This window comes from Lytechinus pictus, chromosome 13 (genome assembly GCF_037042905.1).
Source record: "Lytechinus pictus isolate F3 Inbred chromosome 13, Lp3.0, whole genome shotgun sequence".
Lineage (NCBI taxonomy): Eukaryota > Metazoa > Echinodermata > Echinoidea > Temnopleuroida > Toxopneustidae > Lytechinus > Lytechinus pictus.
Genome location: NC_087257.1, coordinates 29,368,896 through 29,388,836, shown reverse-complemented (window position 1 = coordinate 29,388,836; position 19,941 = coordinate 29,368,896). Strand labels below are relative to the sequence as shown.

General features: G+C 35.4%; 2 protein-coding genes across 2 annotated transcripts in view; one reads left to right on the top strand and one right to left on the bottom strand.

The window, feature by feature from the left end:
• The window catches only part of LOC129274202 (homologous-pairing protein 2 homolog), a 64,990-nt gene that overhangs the window by 12,834 nt on the left and 32,215 nt on the right, over positions 1 to 19,941 (bottom strand). The gene's annotated exons all lie outside the window — the stretch shown is intronic.
• LOC129274655 (uncharacterized) lies at positions 12,755 to 18,963 on the top strand. The gene has a single exon (XM_064108784.1). The coding sequence runs from the start codon at positions 13,213 to 13,215 to the stop codon at positions 15,085 to 15,087; it is 1,875 nt and encodes a 624-aa protein (XP_063964854.1). The 5' UTR covers positions 12,755 to 13,212; the 3' UTR covers positions 15,088 to 18,963.

Here is a 19,941-nt window from a genome sequence, read left to right as displayed (position 1 = left end):
GCAACAAAGGAGTACCATGTGATTATAGAATTGATGTTATTACCTCCTCAGGAAATTAATTGATTTAATAATCACCTCCAAGGGCCTATGTGTATAACTGGAAAAGAACATAGAACTAGAAGCAAGGGTTGAATTACCCCTTCCTTTCATCTCACTTAGCCTATTTCCCAATTGGTCTTACCCCACATGGTCTAATCATGGACCTACTACTGTACTCTGTCAGAGTAGTATGTCCATGGTCTTTGGTCTAAACTTAGTTTAGTGTAGTCCAATTGCAACCGTAGTAACTCTTACCACTTTATTTTGTCACATTACCATACATTCTAATATTAATAGGTCCATTATCCACCAGGGGTGAATCCTGGGGGTGTTTCATAAAGCTGTTTGTAAGTTAAGAGCGACTTTAAGAACGACTGGTCAACCTTTCTTATGCGCTTAACCATCGCCAATGAACATTTTCTAATAACAATTACCACAAGAAAACATCAACAATTAATCTTAAAACTGCTCTTAACTTTATACGAATAGATTTATAAAACACCCACCAGAGGACCAAGGGTTTTTTGTACACCCCTCTACCCCCCCCCCCACCACCACATCCTGCCAATCCTGGACCCCCCCCCCCCCCCCTTGGTGGCAGGCATGAGGGCTTCCTTTAATGTTACTGGCAGTCAGGCTCTGGACCTTCGCTCAGATGAGCTTGATTAATTATCCATAATAAGAACAGTGCATTTCTTTGGGAGTTGTCCTTTTGAAGGTTGAAGGGTATCCAGATATATTTGTGGCTTACAATGTTTGGATGGGATATGGCAACAATCCAAACATATAAATAGGACAAAAGATATTTGATCCAAGATTTACGGAGGACGTAAATAGGATTTAGCTACATCACTTCATTTGAATCAATGTCATGTACAAATTGAAAGCTTCTATCAGAAAATGACAAATAGGCCATTAACGAGGGGGGGATGTAACAAACAGAAATATAATACATTTATTGTAACTGTTTGTGTGTCCATTGTCACTTAATTTTATCACCGATTATTCTGTGGTGTTTCAAGGCAATAGAGCTAGACAAGTGTATTACATAAAAAATATTTAATGATATTTTAAGATTATCCCAGAACAGCTAATTATTAATTTCTCCATATTCTATTAGAATATAAATATTGGATATGAGTGCATGAGTCTAAATTGGCCAATTATAAAAGTGTGATGTGTGTAAGTATGTTTGTGGAATAAGCACTAGAAATTGAGAGAGAAAGAGAGAGAGGATGGGAGACAGAAAGTGATAAGTTTAAATAAGAGAGCAAGAGAGACACAGCAAGAGGAAAGAGAGACAGAGACATATACACAATGAGAGGAGCTAAAAAATAAATTACTAAATACACTAATATAATTCAAGTTTTCTCTTACACTGTAAATTTCAAGGAATTCAAATAAGCCCAGATATAAATCCTTAGGCTTAGGAATGAAAATAAATCTTACATTCAGCAGGACGCTATTCACAGCCGTTCTGGATTTATTAAATCCTTGAAATATAAAGTGTACTACAACAGACAGCTGCTCCTATATCTTTCTTTAAAACATATTACTGTGTATTTTGTCCAAATATGTAACAATTAAAAATAACATCATCTGTTCAAACACAGTCTACAGTACACTTGAATTCTATATTAAAACTTCCTCTTGGAAAAACACCATGTCACGATCAATTTCAGAATATAAACAAACGCCAATCAAGTCTCTGTGATGCTATGAATGTGGCGTAAAAACACAGCCGACCTCAGCTGTAGATCGGAATGAATCAGCAACTAAATACGTCCATCGTGATGAGAAGACGTCAGCTATCAATGCATTTGAGTTAGTACACTCTGATCAGTAACGACAGACCAAACAGATGACAACTTCTGAAGAGTGCTTCATTAAACGAATAGTCCAGTGATTTTCACTGACAGATTAGCTCTGAGCCAATCAGATGCAAGGATTTCGGTAGCTTACAACACCAGTCAGTGAAAATTACTTATTGTTTGTACCATGAAATGCCCCCTTGGATGACGGGGTAGATTCTGCCTCGTCAGGTTAAGCCACGGTTTTGTTTCCAAACTTAGTTTGGTTGATAAAAACCATCAAAAAATCCCACTTATAATTGATGGAAAAGGCCTGAAAATCATCTGTAATGAGCCTTGTTTTCAATGGCCTGTATTATGTAGGATGATAAAACCTGAATTCATGCTTTAGTCTGAATAGGGGCATATATGTACACTTTTTTTCAAATAGATTTTTCTTAACCTAACCCTAGAATATATATTTCTTTTAATACATTTACAATCTTTAGTTGAGCACTATTTACTATTAATCTGGGTGTACAATTTTAATCAAAAGTTCTAATGCTTAGCAAAATTTTGGAGTTAGTCCCGCTTTTTTCCATTATACTTTAGGTTCAGTTAGAACATTACTATAGATGGGGTTCACCTACTTTTGCAGACAATATATTGGATGTCACTGACAGATTAATTCCAGTTTTGTTGATAGGGCTAAGCCACACCATCAGCACTTGGGGCCCCGCTTCATAAAGAGTTTAAGGAGAAGTTCACCCTGACGGAAAGTTTGTTGTAAAAATAATACTAAAAAGAATTTCAAAATATTGGCAAAGGTTTGTGGAAAATCCATCTAAAGGTTAAGAAAGTTATTACAATTTTAAGTTTTGGATTTGTGACATCTTATACGAGCAGATGCCCTAAATGTTACGTCATATAAAATGCTATTAAATTTCAATTTTTCAGTGGTTTGTGATGACATTTTTTCTTTCTTTTTAGGAGCGGATGTGAAATGATTTTTCTATTGATATACTGGAGTTAATAAAAACCATTTTCAATTTTCTGTAAAAAATGAATTTTATTGATTTTTTACCATACGATATGTGCAAAAGCTGCTCGCATATGAAGTCACAAATCAAATAATTAAAATTCCAATAACTTTTGTATACTTTGATGGATTTTCATCTCACCTTCACCAATATTTGTAATTATTTTTAATGCTATTTTTACAATAATTTTTTGTCAGGGTGAACTTCCCTTTTAAAATTATTGTAACTTTGCCATTATAGCGACTGACATGGTAACCCAGATGAGCAGCCAATCACAATCAAGGTTTCCATGGTAATTACAATAATGGCAAATAGTTGTCAGTCTTTAGGAAATGGGCCCAAGGCCCCATTGCATACAAGTTACCATTATGGTAACTTTGCCATCCAATGGTAACTTGCATAGAATACTTGATTTTGATTGGCTGTTGTGTTGATCATCGTTACTATGGTAGCTACCATTGGATGGCAAAGTTACCACAATAGTAACTTTAAAGCAACGGGGCCCTGGCAAAAATGTATTTTCCAGTGACATTCAGGATAGCAACCAGAGGACCTATGGCTTTACTTCATTACCTATGGGTCATGGTGATGAGAATATATAATATAATTACTAAAGGCTTTGCCAGGCAAAGGGCACCGCAGGACATTCATTTCCAACAAGTAATGATGCTGTACTACCGCAGGTATGGAATGAAAAAAAAAAACATTATTAGTTCATGCTAAGGACATTAATGTTCCTAGAATTTGCTAGTCATGTTCTCCTGCTATCTCTTGGGTAAAAACCACAGTATAACGTCATATAAGTTCAGTCAAAGGCCAAAAATGTGAAAGATATGCAAGTCATTCACAGCCATGAGTGGACGATAGACTGGCCTGGAGTATGGTGACAAAGGGCCGGTATTCAAGTCAACCCTTAAGCCATGCTTTGAAGTATTTACTCGGCCAAATTTAATGCTTAAATCATCATTGTCCTTTTTTTGCTTAGTATTTTGCTTGAATTTATGTATTAAGAGTTTAAGACAGTCCCATTTTGGCTTATGTAAAGATAGTGTGCAGTTTTCACATGTACATAATGATTATAACCAGATAATAATTATCTGATTATATTTAATGTGCTTATTAAAGACATGCATCGTACTTATCTAAGCACATACAGATTTATCATTACCTCGGTCATCATATTCAATGAGTCATAACCACACACAATGTATACACAACCTCCATTCCCTGGGGAGTATTCCATACCAATTGCTGTGCACAGGTATATACAGTGCGTCAAAAGGAAACCGGGATTCCCATGTCTTTTTTTTCTTCAAAGGCAAATTAATTATGATGTTACATTTACATAATCGTATAATTCAATTATTCTCTTTATTTTGCGACCTAATATGAGACAAACACTTCACGCATTAATGAGCAAGACGAGTTTGAATTTTTATGTCAAAACCAGGTTGCTGAGGAAAATTGGACATGATTGGTAGGTAATATGGTTTGTAATGCCTATTTGACGATTGGCTCATTAGCATTTAGTTTTGTTAAGATTCTCTCACTGATCCCTGAAATGAGAGTGGATTCAGATTCACACGTGTCTATCTGCGCAAATCATTTCTGATATATGCCTCTATATTTATTATTTGTAATCTGCCATGCATGAATGATTTGGTTTCAAATTAGAGATGAGATTCTACCCTTGCCATGAGTATCAAATTCATAGTAAAACATATTCAATAATTGTGAAATCTATCTCTGAAAACAAGTTTACTTGTTTGTGGGATGCACTGTATATGTGCAAAAAGCATTATTTGGCTAAGACTTTACGATGCAGAGCAATAAAATAAAATAAAATACTTACAAGGTTAATCTGAACAAACGAGTAAAAGAGAGTCAAGTTAAATGCTAAGTAATTAGTTACAAATAATAGTTTTAAAAAATAGTCAATCGTATCAGTGCTCTGAAATGAATACCGGCCCAGACCTTCAGCATGAACAGAAAAAAATGGATACGGTAAACATTCTTGGGCAAGGCAATGACCTACATGTATATTTGCCGCACCGGACCCAGGTGAGATAAATGGGTAACCAGCAGGACTTTATTCGTTACATTGCTAAAACACAGCTGTAATGGCAGCTATCCTTATGCCAGGGCATATAAAGCATTCTATAAATGTTGCATATCACTTATATCAACACGCTAAACTAGATAATAGAATCTTGCAGAATGCTATTCTAGTATGGCTTTTGCCATCCACTTGCAAATATTAACTCTTTCATCACTGATAGGCCTTCAGTTCGGTAACAAAGTCAGAGGGTTTAGTGGAAGGAAACTAAATATGTGGATCTAATAACATTTTGTTAACACTTTGCAAAAATAGAAGAAAAACATAATCCCATAAATGTCATCAGAATTGGCAGTCATGGAGGCCAGGCGAATAATTCTCTTATTTCGGGAATAGCATTATTTTCATACAGGAAGTAGAGTATAGGGATAATGACAGGGAGAATGTCAAATAATTGATAGGGATTTGACAGGAAGTATGTCCAACTTGACTGATGGTATTTAAATTTGAACTCTGACATATAAACAAAGGAATAACTGTTGGTATAATTGTGTAAATGAAGCAAATTGGCAGAATACCGGGTATTCAATTTTTTCAGATTTGACAATAAGGAAACTCTTGATTGAATCATAATAAGTTTGAACTATTTTATGTGCAGGGAGGAATAAAACTTTGTTTCAAATTATAATAAATACAAAAATTTAGCAAAATATTTAACAATTCATAAACAATGTCACAAGCTATGGAAACTGTGTCATCACCTGCTCTCTCATTTGTATATTATCTATGTTAGTTCGAAATTTCATTGCACATTCCTATTGCATATCATATTTTTTATTCTAAACTTTTCATCCAAATCATTTTATCATGGACTCCCCCTTTAACAGATTAAAAATTTGAAAAATAATATGCTATGATACAAACATACATGTCCATAAAATAAACAGATTCCAAAACTTTAAACTAAAACCTTTAATAATAAAAAAATAATTAAAAATGAAAAAATTGAGCAGTGGCTCCAGAAGAGAAGTCAAGATATTAGTCATGAAAAGAGAGACTTTGCATTATGAAGGTTACACACTTCTATCATCATTATATATTCATTAAAGTCAATTATACTGTAAATTGCAGACAATGCCAACAAATGATATTTCCTGATATTACGCAATTGATCAATTTTCAGACAATTTAGTTTCTTAACCCGACTTTCCTTCAGCCCATGATATATTTTCTTTTGCTTTCAGACTATTATTCTTAACCCCACACTTTTTGCTTATCTGTGATTAAGAAAATATAGCGATTAAGAAAGTGCACAACTTTATCCCAGACTAAGTATACCATGTAGCTCATGACATGATTTGCCACACAACTTTCACGTTGTCTGTGATTGGCTAAAGCTTTGCAATGCTTTTATTAGCATCAAAGGACCCCTTGTAAACACTTAAAGGAAATTTAAAAACAAAACTTAAATAATAAAGAGAAGTGATTGATATATTACAACTGGTTATAGACAATAATAACTAATTTAAAAATCAATTGTACAGTTAATTTCATGTTGTAAGGGAAAGGAAGGACAATTTAGTCATATCACAATAACAAAAAAATAAAAATAAAATTCCAGTTAGGTAGGATTCTTCTTCAATATGCCAAAGAGTAGCAGACAGGTACAATACCAAACTATACACATTTATGTATTTCAACTTATTTCTATCAAAAGTGGATTTATAAACCTTTTGAAAAGAACTGACTCATATCAAGGGAAGACAATATCAAGCATTTTCAACTCCCCTATTTTACAGCTTCATCAGCCGACTCAGGGACTTTTTTTTTGTTTAGCTTTTCCTCAAAATGAATCACCCTCCTCCAGTAAAAACAACTGTTTTAATCTTGTAAGATCTGTGAAGATCATGTTTCCATGGTAACTAGTATGCAGTAAATCTCTGATTAATATTCCATTGTTTTTTGTATCTAGGGATGAGACAACATGTTGGCCTCCCTGTAGACGGCAATGGCAACAACTGCTTCTTCCTCTAGAATATGAAGGGTTGTTCAGATATGGCTTCATAATTATGTACGCCCCCCCCCCCTCTTCATGAATAAAACACGCACACATACACCTTAACCAATAGGAGTCTGAGTCCGTATATATGCAGGCTGGAGTCTATGGCAACATGTGTTATAGCAAAATCATTCAGTCTCCAACGGGTTAAAATAAACCTAAATGATATTTAATAACAATGTAAATTAGTTTGCGAATTCAGTGACTTCAAAATAACAGATTTGGGGGTAAACAAGTGCTAAAACTGTATTTGACCCATAACCTGTTACTTTCTTTACATTTTCTCTGACAAGTATTTTACATTTTACTAAACATACAATAACACATTCAAATAATTAGCGAATTTCTTTGCCAGATCTTGTGTCCTTTCAAAATTCAAAAGGAAATTGAACAAATTAGATTTTCAGGGGGAAAGAAAAATAACCTTTTTTGGGGTAAACAAGTGATGAAACTGCAGTTGTCAAATAACCTGTTATTTTCTCATAGTTTCTACAAAAATATAATTTGCAAGATAACTATTCTCATACACTACAGTACAGACTACAGAACAATACTTTGGTTTACAAGATGGGAATTGGAAATTAGCATCAATCTACAATTTATGTATAAAATAATTTGCTGTTACGCAAATAGAACAAAAGGTTTTTAATATACATTTCCAAAGTTGTGAAAAGGTCAGGTAATTCCAGGCCCAAGGTGATGTGACGGGACATCATTAGTCATTACCACCATCATCATTGTTAAAATCCAATCTCACTTCTACATTAATATAACATTTTTACATACAAGTTTTGCTCTCTTGCACTCTAAGTTTAAAGGATTCAAATATAAATCATTGTTGGTTGTGAGTAGTAACCATTTCAACCCTGTATTAATTTTGGATTTAAATTTTTATGCATCTAAAATGTTTTAAATTGAAATATTTAAAATAAATTAAAATCAAAAGTATCAACAATCCTCAAGAATTTATTTCAAATCCATGAAATTCAAAGTGAAGTTACTTTTGGATTGATTCAATCCCAAAAGTATAGCAATTTTGTCATTAAAATTCAGAAGAATTGTAAAATCCAAATTTGTTATATATTCAGAACTGAGACACTAAACAACATGGCCCGTATTCTGAAATCAGGTTTAAAGTTGTGGTTAAAGTATGGATAGCCAATTGTTACATAAATCATAAATCATAAATCATAAAAAAGTAGAGATAATTTTAGCAGAGTTAGACCATGGTCTAAGTTAAACCTGACTTCAGAATACGGACCATGTGACATCATCCATCGCCTAAAGACAAGCTCATGCGTAATGGTACATCACATCCGACATCAGAAAGAATTTCATCCGATTCCGTGCTGCCATAGCGTCAGATGGGAAGGAAGTTAACAAATGAGTGGAAATATCAGCTGTACTCCACATGATACTCTTTGGGAGTTTTGGAGTACGTCAGTTTGGGGTCAAATCTAAATTTTCTATCACTTAATGGTCAAATTAATTGCAAATGTCAAGGGCTATATATATATACTTTTCAGAATAAAATGATTGGAAATAATAATAATAAAGGTGCATAGAGAAACCGGAATTAATACAAAGGCTTTCAGATTACGTTTCAAGGACTAAAAAAGATACATTATTTTTATGTCTTCAGGAAGGCTAGCTATAACACAAAGATGAAATTTCCTCACAAAGAATGAACTGAATTGATTAAATTTCTTCTTTTTTTGGTCACAAACATTGCACTTGTAGCTTGAAAATCAATTTTGGCTAGAGAAACTTTATCTCACCAATAATAATTCAATATGGAGTTATGTGCATTTTTCTCCATATTTTGTACTTCAAAATCAAACCCCATTAGGCTGCGATAAAGATGACCAACTGGTACAAAATGCCATCTTGCCCATGCTTCCCTATAGCTTTGATAATATGGTATTGTTATTGCTATGAGTAATGCTGGCTCCATTACAAATTATCAGAGAGAATATGGTTATGAGCATTTCATCTGTCAGAATATCAATTCCAGAAACAGGTTAACAATGACAGGTTAATTGATCCAATGATGACACCAGGCCTGGATAATAAACATCTCCCAAATATAATGGTCATTCAAGTAATTCAATCTAGAGGATTTTTCGAAGGCTGACCTTTACACATTTGCAATTTGTTTTATATTAACAAATACAGCAAGATGAAGTGTGATTTGGTAAACTTACCCTAAATGCAATGAGAGCATTATACATCTTGTCATCGCACAGACACCTAAAGGAGAATGACTCCCTTGAAACTACCGGTACGTAATTTGTAAAGTAAAAGGAAAGAAATGTAATTTTGTACATTTTTGTCAATCAAGGGGAGAGTTATTTATGAAACATCAACCACCTTCATTGCATTGCCAATGGGAGGATCTCTATTGCATTTAGTGATCTCGACATTCTAATACTCATTTTTATTTATCATGGTCTGAAAAATCACCTTTCAAGATGCACTTGAAACACTATTTAAAATTATTTTGGGTGAGGGAGTATGGACTGAACAGAGCCTGGGGCTGAACTTCATCCTTATGTACTGCCACATAAATCCTTTACCCTACATACCTATTTTTCAACCACTTTTATGCAAACTCATGCCTCAAATTATGTCTTCACATCCTACCACACAATAGGTGGTTTCAGACTGCCTCGAAGTTCGCCAGTTCCAGGTATTCTCTGATCGGGAAATTTACCCCGATCAGAAAATACCAGGTATTTTGGCGGTGTGAAAGCAAACTACGCGTAATATCCCCGAAAGAAAATACCCGATAAATAGTAGGTACTTGGCGAAATTACGAGAACTTTCGCGGGAATTTTTCCAAGGTCGTGGGTATTTTGGCGGTCTGAAAGCAAATTACGGGAACTTTTAGCCCAGCGTGTCATTGGGTGCGGCGCCGTGCATGGGTTGCTGCTTGGCTAGTGATTTTGAATTTCGCGCCTTGCTGCTTATCAGACCATACTGCGCATGCTCGTAACTTCAGGAACTTATCCCGAAGGGTATGTTTCAGGGCGGTGTGAATGCAGGAATAATTAATGGGTATTTTTCAGCCTAAAAAAGTTCTCGTAATTTAACGGGGATTCTTGTGATCGAGGCGGTTTGAAACCACCTATTAAGTCGTAAAATGCAAGAATCGCACAAGTTCCTGAAAATACATTTTCAAGGGAATCATAAAAAAGCAACTCATCCTCAAACATCTTTTAGGCTGCGTTTATGCGACCTCAAGCCAGAATCATGATTTGAATCATGATTTGAATCATGATTCAAAACACAAACATGAATCACAATATCACAGAATCAGCGTTTAGACGACCTTCATTCCAATGCTGTTTCTCCTCAGATTCGGGCCAATCCAGTGCGCATCACTAGTGCGCAGTTTGACAGAGGAAGTTTTTCGCACGTGTTTCGGCTCTCGAAAATTCTATTGCTTCCATCAGAATTCAGTCTATACCTCATTTTGTTTACTTCTATCATAAAGGGTCCATATGCTTCTATTCATCTTATTAGTTTATCCAAAATGGTGTTCGGAAGTGAATTTCAGCGTAGATCCAATTTGATATTGATACTGTATACTCAACAACAACTGAGATCATTGTCTGTCCAGTTAATTCATTTACTAGAACTTGAAGACATGACCAAAAAATGAAAAGTAGTGGACGATGCGATGACCAACACAGAACTTGAACATGACAAGAAATGAATTCATAGTACATAGTCATGTACATACAATGAGCATATAGAGCGCCTTGAGCTTGGCTAGAGTCAAACCGAAAGTAGCCCGACACAACAGTGAGGTCATATAATCATGATTGTAATCACGATATCGTTTATTCGAACATTTCGTACGTGATTCTGCAGAAACGTCTTTCCAAACGCCCCTTTTTTCGTGTTTCATGTTTGTGATTCTAATCATGATTATATTCAATTTCGACTAAACGCAATCGTGATTCTGCAGAATCGTGATTTGAATCATGATTCAAATCATGATTCTAGGGTAAAAAAGTGGCGGATAAACGCACCCTTAATGTACTGCTGTTTTATGTTTTCTTTTAAATTTCAATTGGGGACATCATGGTCTAGTGGTAACGACGCTCGTCTTACAATCAGAAGGATGTGGTCTAAAGCTGGGGTAATAATAATTAACAATGCGCCTCGGAATAGATTATTTTTAGATAGAGCAATATAAATGCCTATTATCATTATTAATTGCTGTATGGAGGATAAAAAATGTGCCTTTCTATGTGTACTGATTTAAACACAAAATTTAGCTTTGACTATTATTTGAAATGGATCCAGATATAACATGCAAATAAAGACAAAAATAATCAACTCATTACTGTTACTGAGAAAATGCCAATGTTAAGAAAGAGATAATTTTGATGGATTCATTCAAAGCAAAGCTAGGTGTTTGACACTGGTTATAAATCACTTGGTTTAAGGAATTATATAATTAATGCAAAAGAACCAAGAGTATTGAATGTCCTGAACACAAGGAGTCTTTGACACTTCTAATTTGATTACAGCTTATACGCCATTGGCCGATTGTTTTGGGGAATTAACCACTTAACAAGTTGGTCTGCAACCAATTGGTGAGAAAATTGTTCCTAATTGTCTTTGTAGAAGGTTTCCTTGTCTTTTCGTCCATGGCAATAACTCAACACCTTCAGGCGAAGGAGTCCACAACCAATAAAAGCAACTGTAAACTTAAGCAAAGAGCTGGGGTGATCAGCAATCATTCCTAATTGGAAGCTTCCTCTTCTAATCACGATAGCATTGTTCATTGCACTTCAGTTGTAACGTGACACACTGACACACCAGTAAACTCTCGATCAGTTGGTCTCCAAGCACAGAAGGGCCCCCCTTCCATTGCTTGTTTGGTTTCAGAGGAAGTAAAAGGATGCTTCATCATTCAGGACATATTTGCACTTTTGATATATATTTAGTATAATCTACCAAAAATAAATATGGTGGCCAAGAGCCCCCCCAAAAAAAAAAAATTTATATATATGTATATATATAAGTGTGATCAATCTTGGCGATGTACGTGTACGGGTCTCCTTCATAATTATATTCGAGATCAAGTGTATGGAGAGAGTTTATTATATATATATAATAAAATAATAATATGATAACAAGAGTGATAATAATTTAAAAAATTGTAAGCAATGATCTTTTGACATTAATAAAGAAGTGGGGATTTAGAAAAGTATAGCTCAATTTCCAATATTCTATGCCGATTGACATTTGGAGTACTCTGCTACACAAACTTGACAATGCTCTTATTGCTTAGAAATAATCATTATTAGTGCCTCACAAGTATTGTATAGTTTAAAGTAGTCATCTTTTCTTGAGAGTATTTCTTTCAAGACTGACAAATGAAATAATGAGAGTGATTAAAATGTTAAACTTCAAAACTTATTCCCTTGATATGTCCTCAAATAAATGTAAACAGACAATAAAGGGCACAGCTCCACATTACACCTCACAACTGCCTCCTTAACTGAAAGAGAAATTAAAAAAAAATAAAAGATAACTACTTTTGCCCAATTGATGTATTATCACTCATAATGACCATCAATTTATTACTGGCCATTGAAAACTGTCAGTTGGCCTACTTCTTACTCAGTTTGTTGATGATATACACAGGCACCTCCCCCTGAAAGTATAAGCCCGCCCACTTTCCATCTCCACTGACGAATAAGTGAGCTCAGCTCAAACCCTCCTCTTTGACAAGTTATAGACTGGAGCAGAAGCACAGGAAGAGCTTCAAGTGAGTGGGACACGCTTCCAATAGAGAAACGTCTGCTCTTCTCGTCAGTCTGAACTTGTCGCAAGGGGGTCTACACGGCATCAGGAAATGCAACTGGGACTCAGCTGACGATAACAGATTTGTGTAAACACTCCGAGAGCTTCTAATCGTCACAGAAGATATCACTGAGCTTGATCTGGTGCTTTAATTCAAATGGGATATTTGAACCTTGGATCACCTGTATGTGTTGATGAACATTGCCAATCTTGAAAGGATAATTTCTAATTAAATTAACCGCGAATGACTGTTTTGGAACTTATCTTATATGTGTTGATTTCCTAGGTTCATACAGAACTTCACGAACACTTGTGCATCAACTTCTCTTATTCAATTAATCATTTTGCTATCAAAATCAATGAATTGATGACATTGTTTTCAATTTAAAAATTACACTTTGGACCATGAACTTCAAGATGAAGCAAGTTACAGCTCTTTTTGTGTTTCTTGTTCTTCTATGCTTCTGTGATAGTGCATATGGGAAATTGATGTGGCGTATGAAACCCGGTGAAATTATTGCCCTGAGAGGAAATCTTGTAATGCTGAACTGCTTTGTGAATGGGCGTAATGTAACAAACCCTGGAGAGCACAAGTTCTGGTGGTACAGAGTGGACAGGAATGTTGTGGTCAGCAAGAACCTGATGATCACTGCTCCAGATCTTGACAGCGATCGCTACAGTGTACTCCTCGATAAATACAGGGGAGTGTACTCACTTGTGATTAGAAATGTTTCAGAAGCGGATGGTGGCCTTTACCAGTGCCTCTTAAGGCAGTCCAGGAATGGTCCACAGGATGCTTCAGACAGTGCCAGTTTGACCGTCCTGACTCCTCCAACAGATGGGTACAAACCCTGCACTATGTTTACCCAATCAAACATCATTCTTAGTCCTCAAGGAAACAGAGCCCTCAAGTGCCCGAAATCAACAGATTCCTTCTGGAGAAGTGCCAGTTCTAATGTTGCAACCAATGAGACTGTTTACCACAGTTGGACAGCAAACCGACAAGTCCTCCATGCCTTCTTCCTCCAGAATAAAACAACCCTCTTGTCGGAATCCTCGACAACAGGATCAGGCAACCAGGACACAGTTTACTGCGCTGTGAATAGTTCAATGCTTCAGCAATTTCCTAACAGATGTAAACTGATCCCAAGAGCTACCTCAACAAAGGCCACCATAACACCACCTATCACAGATGTTCCAAATGGAAGCAATGTGAACTTTACATGTAGCCATGAAGACATTGCAGTTGCCATTGATTACACATGGGATATTCCAGTAGAACTTGAGGTTGCCGGTATCCAATTCATGAGGAATGGAAGAACTATCATCCTGAAGAGTATTAGAGGTAATTGGGGCGAAATGTTAAATATTGTGTGTCAGGTCACTACAGAATGGAATGTCAAAGCCAATGCAACTGCCACAATAGCCTTCTTGCATAAAATGATCACAACACCTATCGTAAATGCTATTGCAAAAGGCGAGATTGGCAAGAAGCCAGATGTTGTACTGCCACCAGTGGTAACAGATGAAGCGCAGAGACCATCAAAATCTGGTAATCCGGCTCTGAAGAATATTAGTATCTTGATTGGACCTGCCCTTGGAGTGATTATTCTGTTTCTTCTTGCAGTTATATTTGCACTCTGTATGACGAAGCGCAAGACATCCTCCAAGCATCAATTCAGACTAAACCATCAAATCGCACCTTCAGTAGAGCACCATAAAGCGGTTACTTTGAGATCAAATGGCAAGCCTTCAAACAGGAACAGCAGATCCTCAAGGCGTTTCTCAGACTCCTTCACCTACCGATTCAGCAAGGACTGCGAATACGAGAACATTGAGGCATACATGGCAAAGAAAGGACAGTTCCTTGGTGGGACAACATCCTTCCAAGATGAGAACAACCAACCGATGGAGGCGAATGTCAGAGTGAAAATTGAAATGCCAAACAACCTCAGCACCAGTATGCCAGCTCTGAATGCATGTAAGATCTCATCGAATATCAACCACCATGCAGCAGCAAACGGTGATCAATACCAGCAGCAACACTACAGCAATCATCAGCAACACATCAACCATCATCCCTACAAACCCCTGGCCAATGGGAATCCCTATGCCACCAGGGAACAGCTAGGATTCCCATCCCTGATCAGCCAGGAATTGAGAGACACACAGCACTACCATGTGCCGACAACCACAGCAACATTGCCCCATGCTGTGATTGACAGATCAAAAAAGGCAATGAAGCCACCCAACCCGCCACCTAGGAAACCATCGTACTGACAAGAAATTTCCTGGCAATAAAAAAAATCAGTCATAATTTATAAGACTATGAACCTGAAAATAATACGTGAATCTTGATGACGTATTAGTAAATATGTAATCATATTTACTAGCATTTTCTGTACTTTACTTGGTCTTTCAAATTTCTTTTTCTTGAATGTGAAGCTATTTAATATAATATCCATAATGGACATTTTCTTGTACATAATTGTTGAAGGCTTGTAATAATATGTTGTATTATCATCATTAATGTGATTTCTAACATGTACAGTGTAGTCTCTTATTCTTAACATTGGATTACTTGACCCTTTTTATCCTGGTGGATATCTCAAAATATAGACAAAAAATAAACTGTTCATGTTATAAAGATCATTTTTCATGTCTCCATCAGTGGTCTAGCTTACAAAGATTTCATCATATTTGAAATTTATAATCAGTCAAGTTCTAAAGCTCATATTTTTGCAATATTCATGAGTCATGACTTCAAGCATGCGGCCAATCATCCTCTGGACCTAAATGTACAAGATATGATGAAATGATAGTCACCGCCTTCTGGTCATGTGCATCTTAATGAGTACAAGTATTTTGACAAAAGTGACTAAGTTTCTGATCATTTTAATACAAAGGGACGGTTTTCCTGGTCTTGGTTTATTGTTGGCTGATCTCCTTTATCAGAATATGCCTTAAAATCAATATGCTTTAGATCTAGAGCAGCAAATTGAGACCAGACAATATTCATGATATAAAATGTGTTATTATAGATTTGGAACTTTTGCATGCACATAGAGATACACAATCTCTCCATGTTATATACAATGTATCTCTTGAATATTAGGATGAAACTTAGAAAAAAATATGGGATCTCAGATTTGAAGAAAAAAAAATCAATCACAATTAAGCCTCTAACTTTAAACATTCCTACATTTCCCCAAATAAAATGCATGGAAATATTAAAGATAACCAATAGTAAACCAGAACTGCACATTTACCAGCGTTTAATTGATTTATTATATTCAATCTTCACATACAATTTGTGTATCAATCACAGACTACTTGTTCCAACCCATGACCTAATTGACAGTGACCATTGGTTACACTTCATAATTCCGAAGGTTCTTTATTCCGAAGGTTCGTAATTCCGAAACACGTAAATTGCCTATACCTCGATGTTCGTTAATCCAAAGAGGTAAAAGGGTTCGTTAATCCGAACATTTGTGGCGTTATTCCGAAGGTTCGATAATCCGAAAACGAAATAAGCTTCGATGTTCCGAAGGTTCGTTAATCCGAAAACGAAATAAGGTTCATTGTTCCGAAGGTTCGTTAATCCAAAAACGAAATAAGGTTCATTGTTCCGAAGGTTCGTTAATCCGAAAACGAAATAAGGTTCGTTGATCCGAAGGTTCGTTAGTCCGAAAACGAAATAAGGTTCATTAATCATTTCGTTTTTGGACTAACGAACCTTCGGAATTACGAACCTCATTTCGTTTTCGGATTAACGAACCTTCGGAATTACGAACCTCACTTCATTTTCGGACTAACGAACCTTCGGAATTACAAACCTCACTTCGTTTTCGGACTAACGAACCGTCGGAAATACGAACCTTCGGAATAACAAACCTTCGGAATATCCGTACCTTCTGAATAACGAAGCTTCGGAATTACGAATGTATGCAGTGACCATCATGGGATAAGAGTCAACCCAGGTGAGGTGAATGGGTACCTGGCAGGAATTTATCCCTTCAAATGCACTGAGCGCTGGAAGGCTGCTTGAGCTACAGCCGGGGTGGTAACATCCAAGTCCTTTGGAAGCGCATAGAGACGTTATTCATGTGTTATGCGCTATACAAGAACTGTCTATTATCATTATTATTATTATTATTAAGTAAACACATATGAAGACAATGTTATCCAGTTGACAATGACAGTCACACTTTAATGAATTAATTTACTTCTATGAACGTTCATCACTTCCTTCAGTACATGAATGGACATCCTAACTGTTAACTTCAGAAAAAACATTGGTGGAAAAATGTTGTTAAAAAAATAGTTAATAATAGTACATAGGATTTCTATAGCACACTTTCCATCTTAATTAGATGCTCAAGGCGATTCAGAGCAAATTACAAAAAGGGAAAAAAATACATATATGAAGCAAGTGCAAACTATACAAGGATAGCCTTCAATGGTTGTCTGTCAAAAAGCACGATTATCATACAGGTTCGTCTTCAGATAGCCCCTGAAAAGATAAATTTTCAAGCAAAATCATAATCGTCATATGTGCATACTATTCAGCATTTATATAGCCTTATTTATCAGAACCCTCATTGATTCATATCCTTTAATGATTTTTCATGGCATATGATGAACATGTAAGTTATCCACTGGCTATTATAGGAATTGCTTTCCTATCAAGGTAATGAGTCATCTTCAGTTCCCCTTGTATGATTCTCCGTGACAAGCCCAAGGTTATAAAATGATTTCATAACTTCATTAAATTCACCATTAGAGGTACAGAAGAAGTGAGGTAACTCTTAGGATAATGACATTTCTAGTTGAATTTTTTCATTGCTTATTGCAACAAAATCATTCCAATAATATTAAAGGAAGATAATGACAACTGTTGTATATTTTATCAAAACTTGTCAATCACAAAGTTTTACTCTGGTCATTCTCTCACATATCACTTGTGGAGCATTGTGGTCCAGTGGATTTGTCTTCTGACTTTGAAACAGAGGGTAGTGGGTTCAAATCCCAGCCATGGGGTAGTTTCCTTCAGCAAGAAATTTATCCACGTTCTGCTGCACTCAACCCATGTGAGTTAAATGGGTAACTGGAAGGAGTTACATGTAATTTCATCAAGTATATGTGCACTGAAAGTAATTACTGCCCCCAGCTAAAACAAAGCCAGGGTAGAAATATCCAAGTCCTTTGGAAGCGCATAGAGACGTAATATGCGATATACAAGAACTGTTTTATTATATTATTATATCTAAGTGCTTAAGAAAATATTTGTTAAATATTTTTCAAATGTGTTGAAATGATGTAAACGATATAAAATGTGTAAATTTGAGAAAACCAATTTCAAAAGATGTGATATTTCAAAGATTTTGTTTAATCATTATGCTGCCCTCATGTTATCCATTAATGTTAATTCTGATATGCCACTTTCCATTTGTACTTTGACATACATGTATTTCATTATATCTACAGAGCTCATTTTTCATAAAATATTCAAATTTCAACTCAGACCTAATTTTTTTCTGATGATTATTCCTTTTTACATTCCAATTTGTACATAGACAAGATGACGGGGGGATTTATGGGTACATTTTAATATCTCCTTTTGTTCAACCCAAAATAACATTCTAACACTGGATTTGGGCTCTTTAAAATTTCCTTTAACAAAGTTTAAAAAGGGATGTTTTTACATTTCTGGCCTTTCAAACTAGCCATGTTCACCTTGTATATTATAGGGTGATTCTGTATCTGTTGTGGTTTGCAATGGACATAGAGTTGTATCTCTATTTGTGATACCTCTCTTTAATATGAAATGACAAATCATCATTCCTTCTGGTTTCAATTAGTCTAACATTTTAAAACCACAAGCCTATTATTAGGAATACAGATTTATGAATCCAAAATAGTATTTCCTATTTACCACTTGCAGCTCAATTAAAATCATCTCATCACATTTTATCAATATTCTATGATTTGGCAAGCAAGTATTAATTTGGAAAATCTATTCATCAATTAAATGTGGTGTACATGTATGGCAGTATATCATTTAAATGCATTTCACTGTAGTGTGACTGTCAATTTTTGTATTTTCAAAGCTTTTGTTGTTTGTAATTGTAAATAAAAGTATAATTTTTTTCAGACTCTAAAACCTGTAATACTCTGGAACTATCATTATGCTGTCTTTGACTATTTTTTATTCATAAAAGATATTTTCTTTTCAGTAGCTAGTTACTATCTTGCTGAATACTGGTAAACATTTTTGTATGAGTATGACATCACATTGTCAACATAACTGTACTCAGTAGAGCTTTGTTTTATGGGAGCCTGCCAATATGGGCAGTGTGACACTGCCCATTTATAATCTGTTAAGCACTTCGAAACATTGTTCCAATGCACAAAAGAAAGATTATTATTATCATTTGATCAAACCTGGAAATGAGGGAGGCAATGATGTTATATATTTACCATTAATTATTTAGAATTTGTGATATATTTGATAATAAAGAAGCTTTCCACTCTCATCAATTCCAATTACTGAACTTAATGACATCTTTTCTTGACCTGAATAATTTGAAATTTCATTAAACAAAAACAAGTGTTTGTGTAACATCATCAGCTTCAATAATTCTGAAGATGTTCATTCTACTCTATCATTAGCTTCCTCATTTAATTTTCAAATGCCATAACTTCAATTGAATATATTTAAGTTCTAAACTTGTCTGCTTTCTTGCTCTAATTTTATTCAAAACAACTTGAGGATTAAATCACTGGTCCACTTTTAAATCTGTTAAATTCATGCTCATCTGCAGCTGTTGTCAAAGTCAGAATGTCAAGAGAATGATGATTTGTAATTCCTGGTGATTTCAACCTCAAGTTCTATCATGGGGGTGGGCAGGTTCAGAAAAGTGCTACATCCGACAGGCTGTTTAAAAATAAGCTCAACTTCTGAAACTTGGTGACAAAAAATGAGTAAGAGTAGTAGGGAAACAAGCGATACAAAACTTAGAGAGGGGGTATGCTGTATATGTGTCCTGCCACCCCAAAACAATAAGTCGCCAAAAATGAATGTCGAGATTTTTAATTAGATTGTAAAAACACATCCTAAGATTGAAAGAA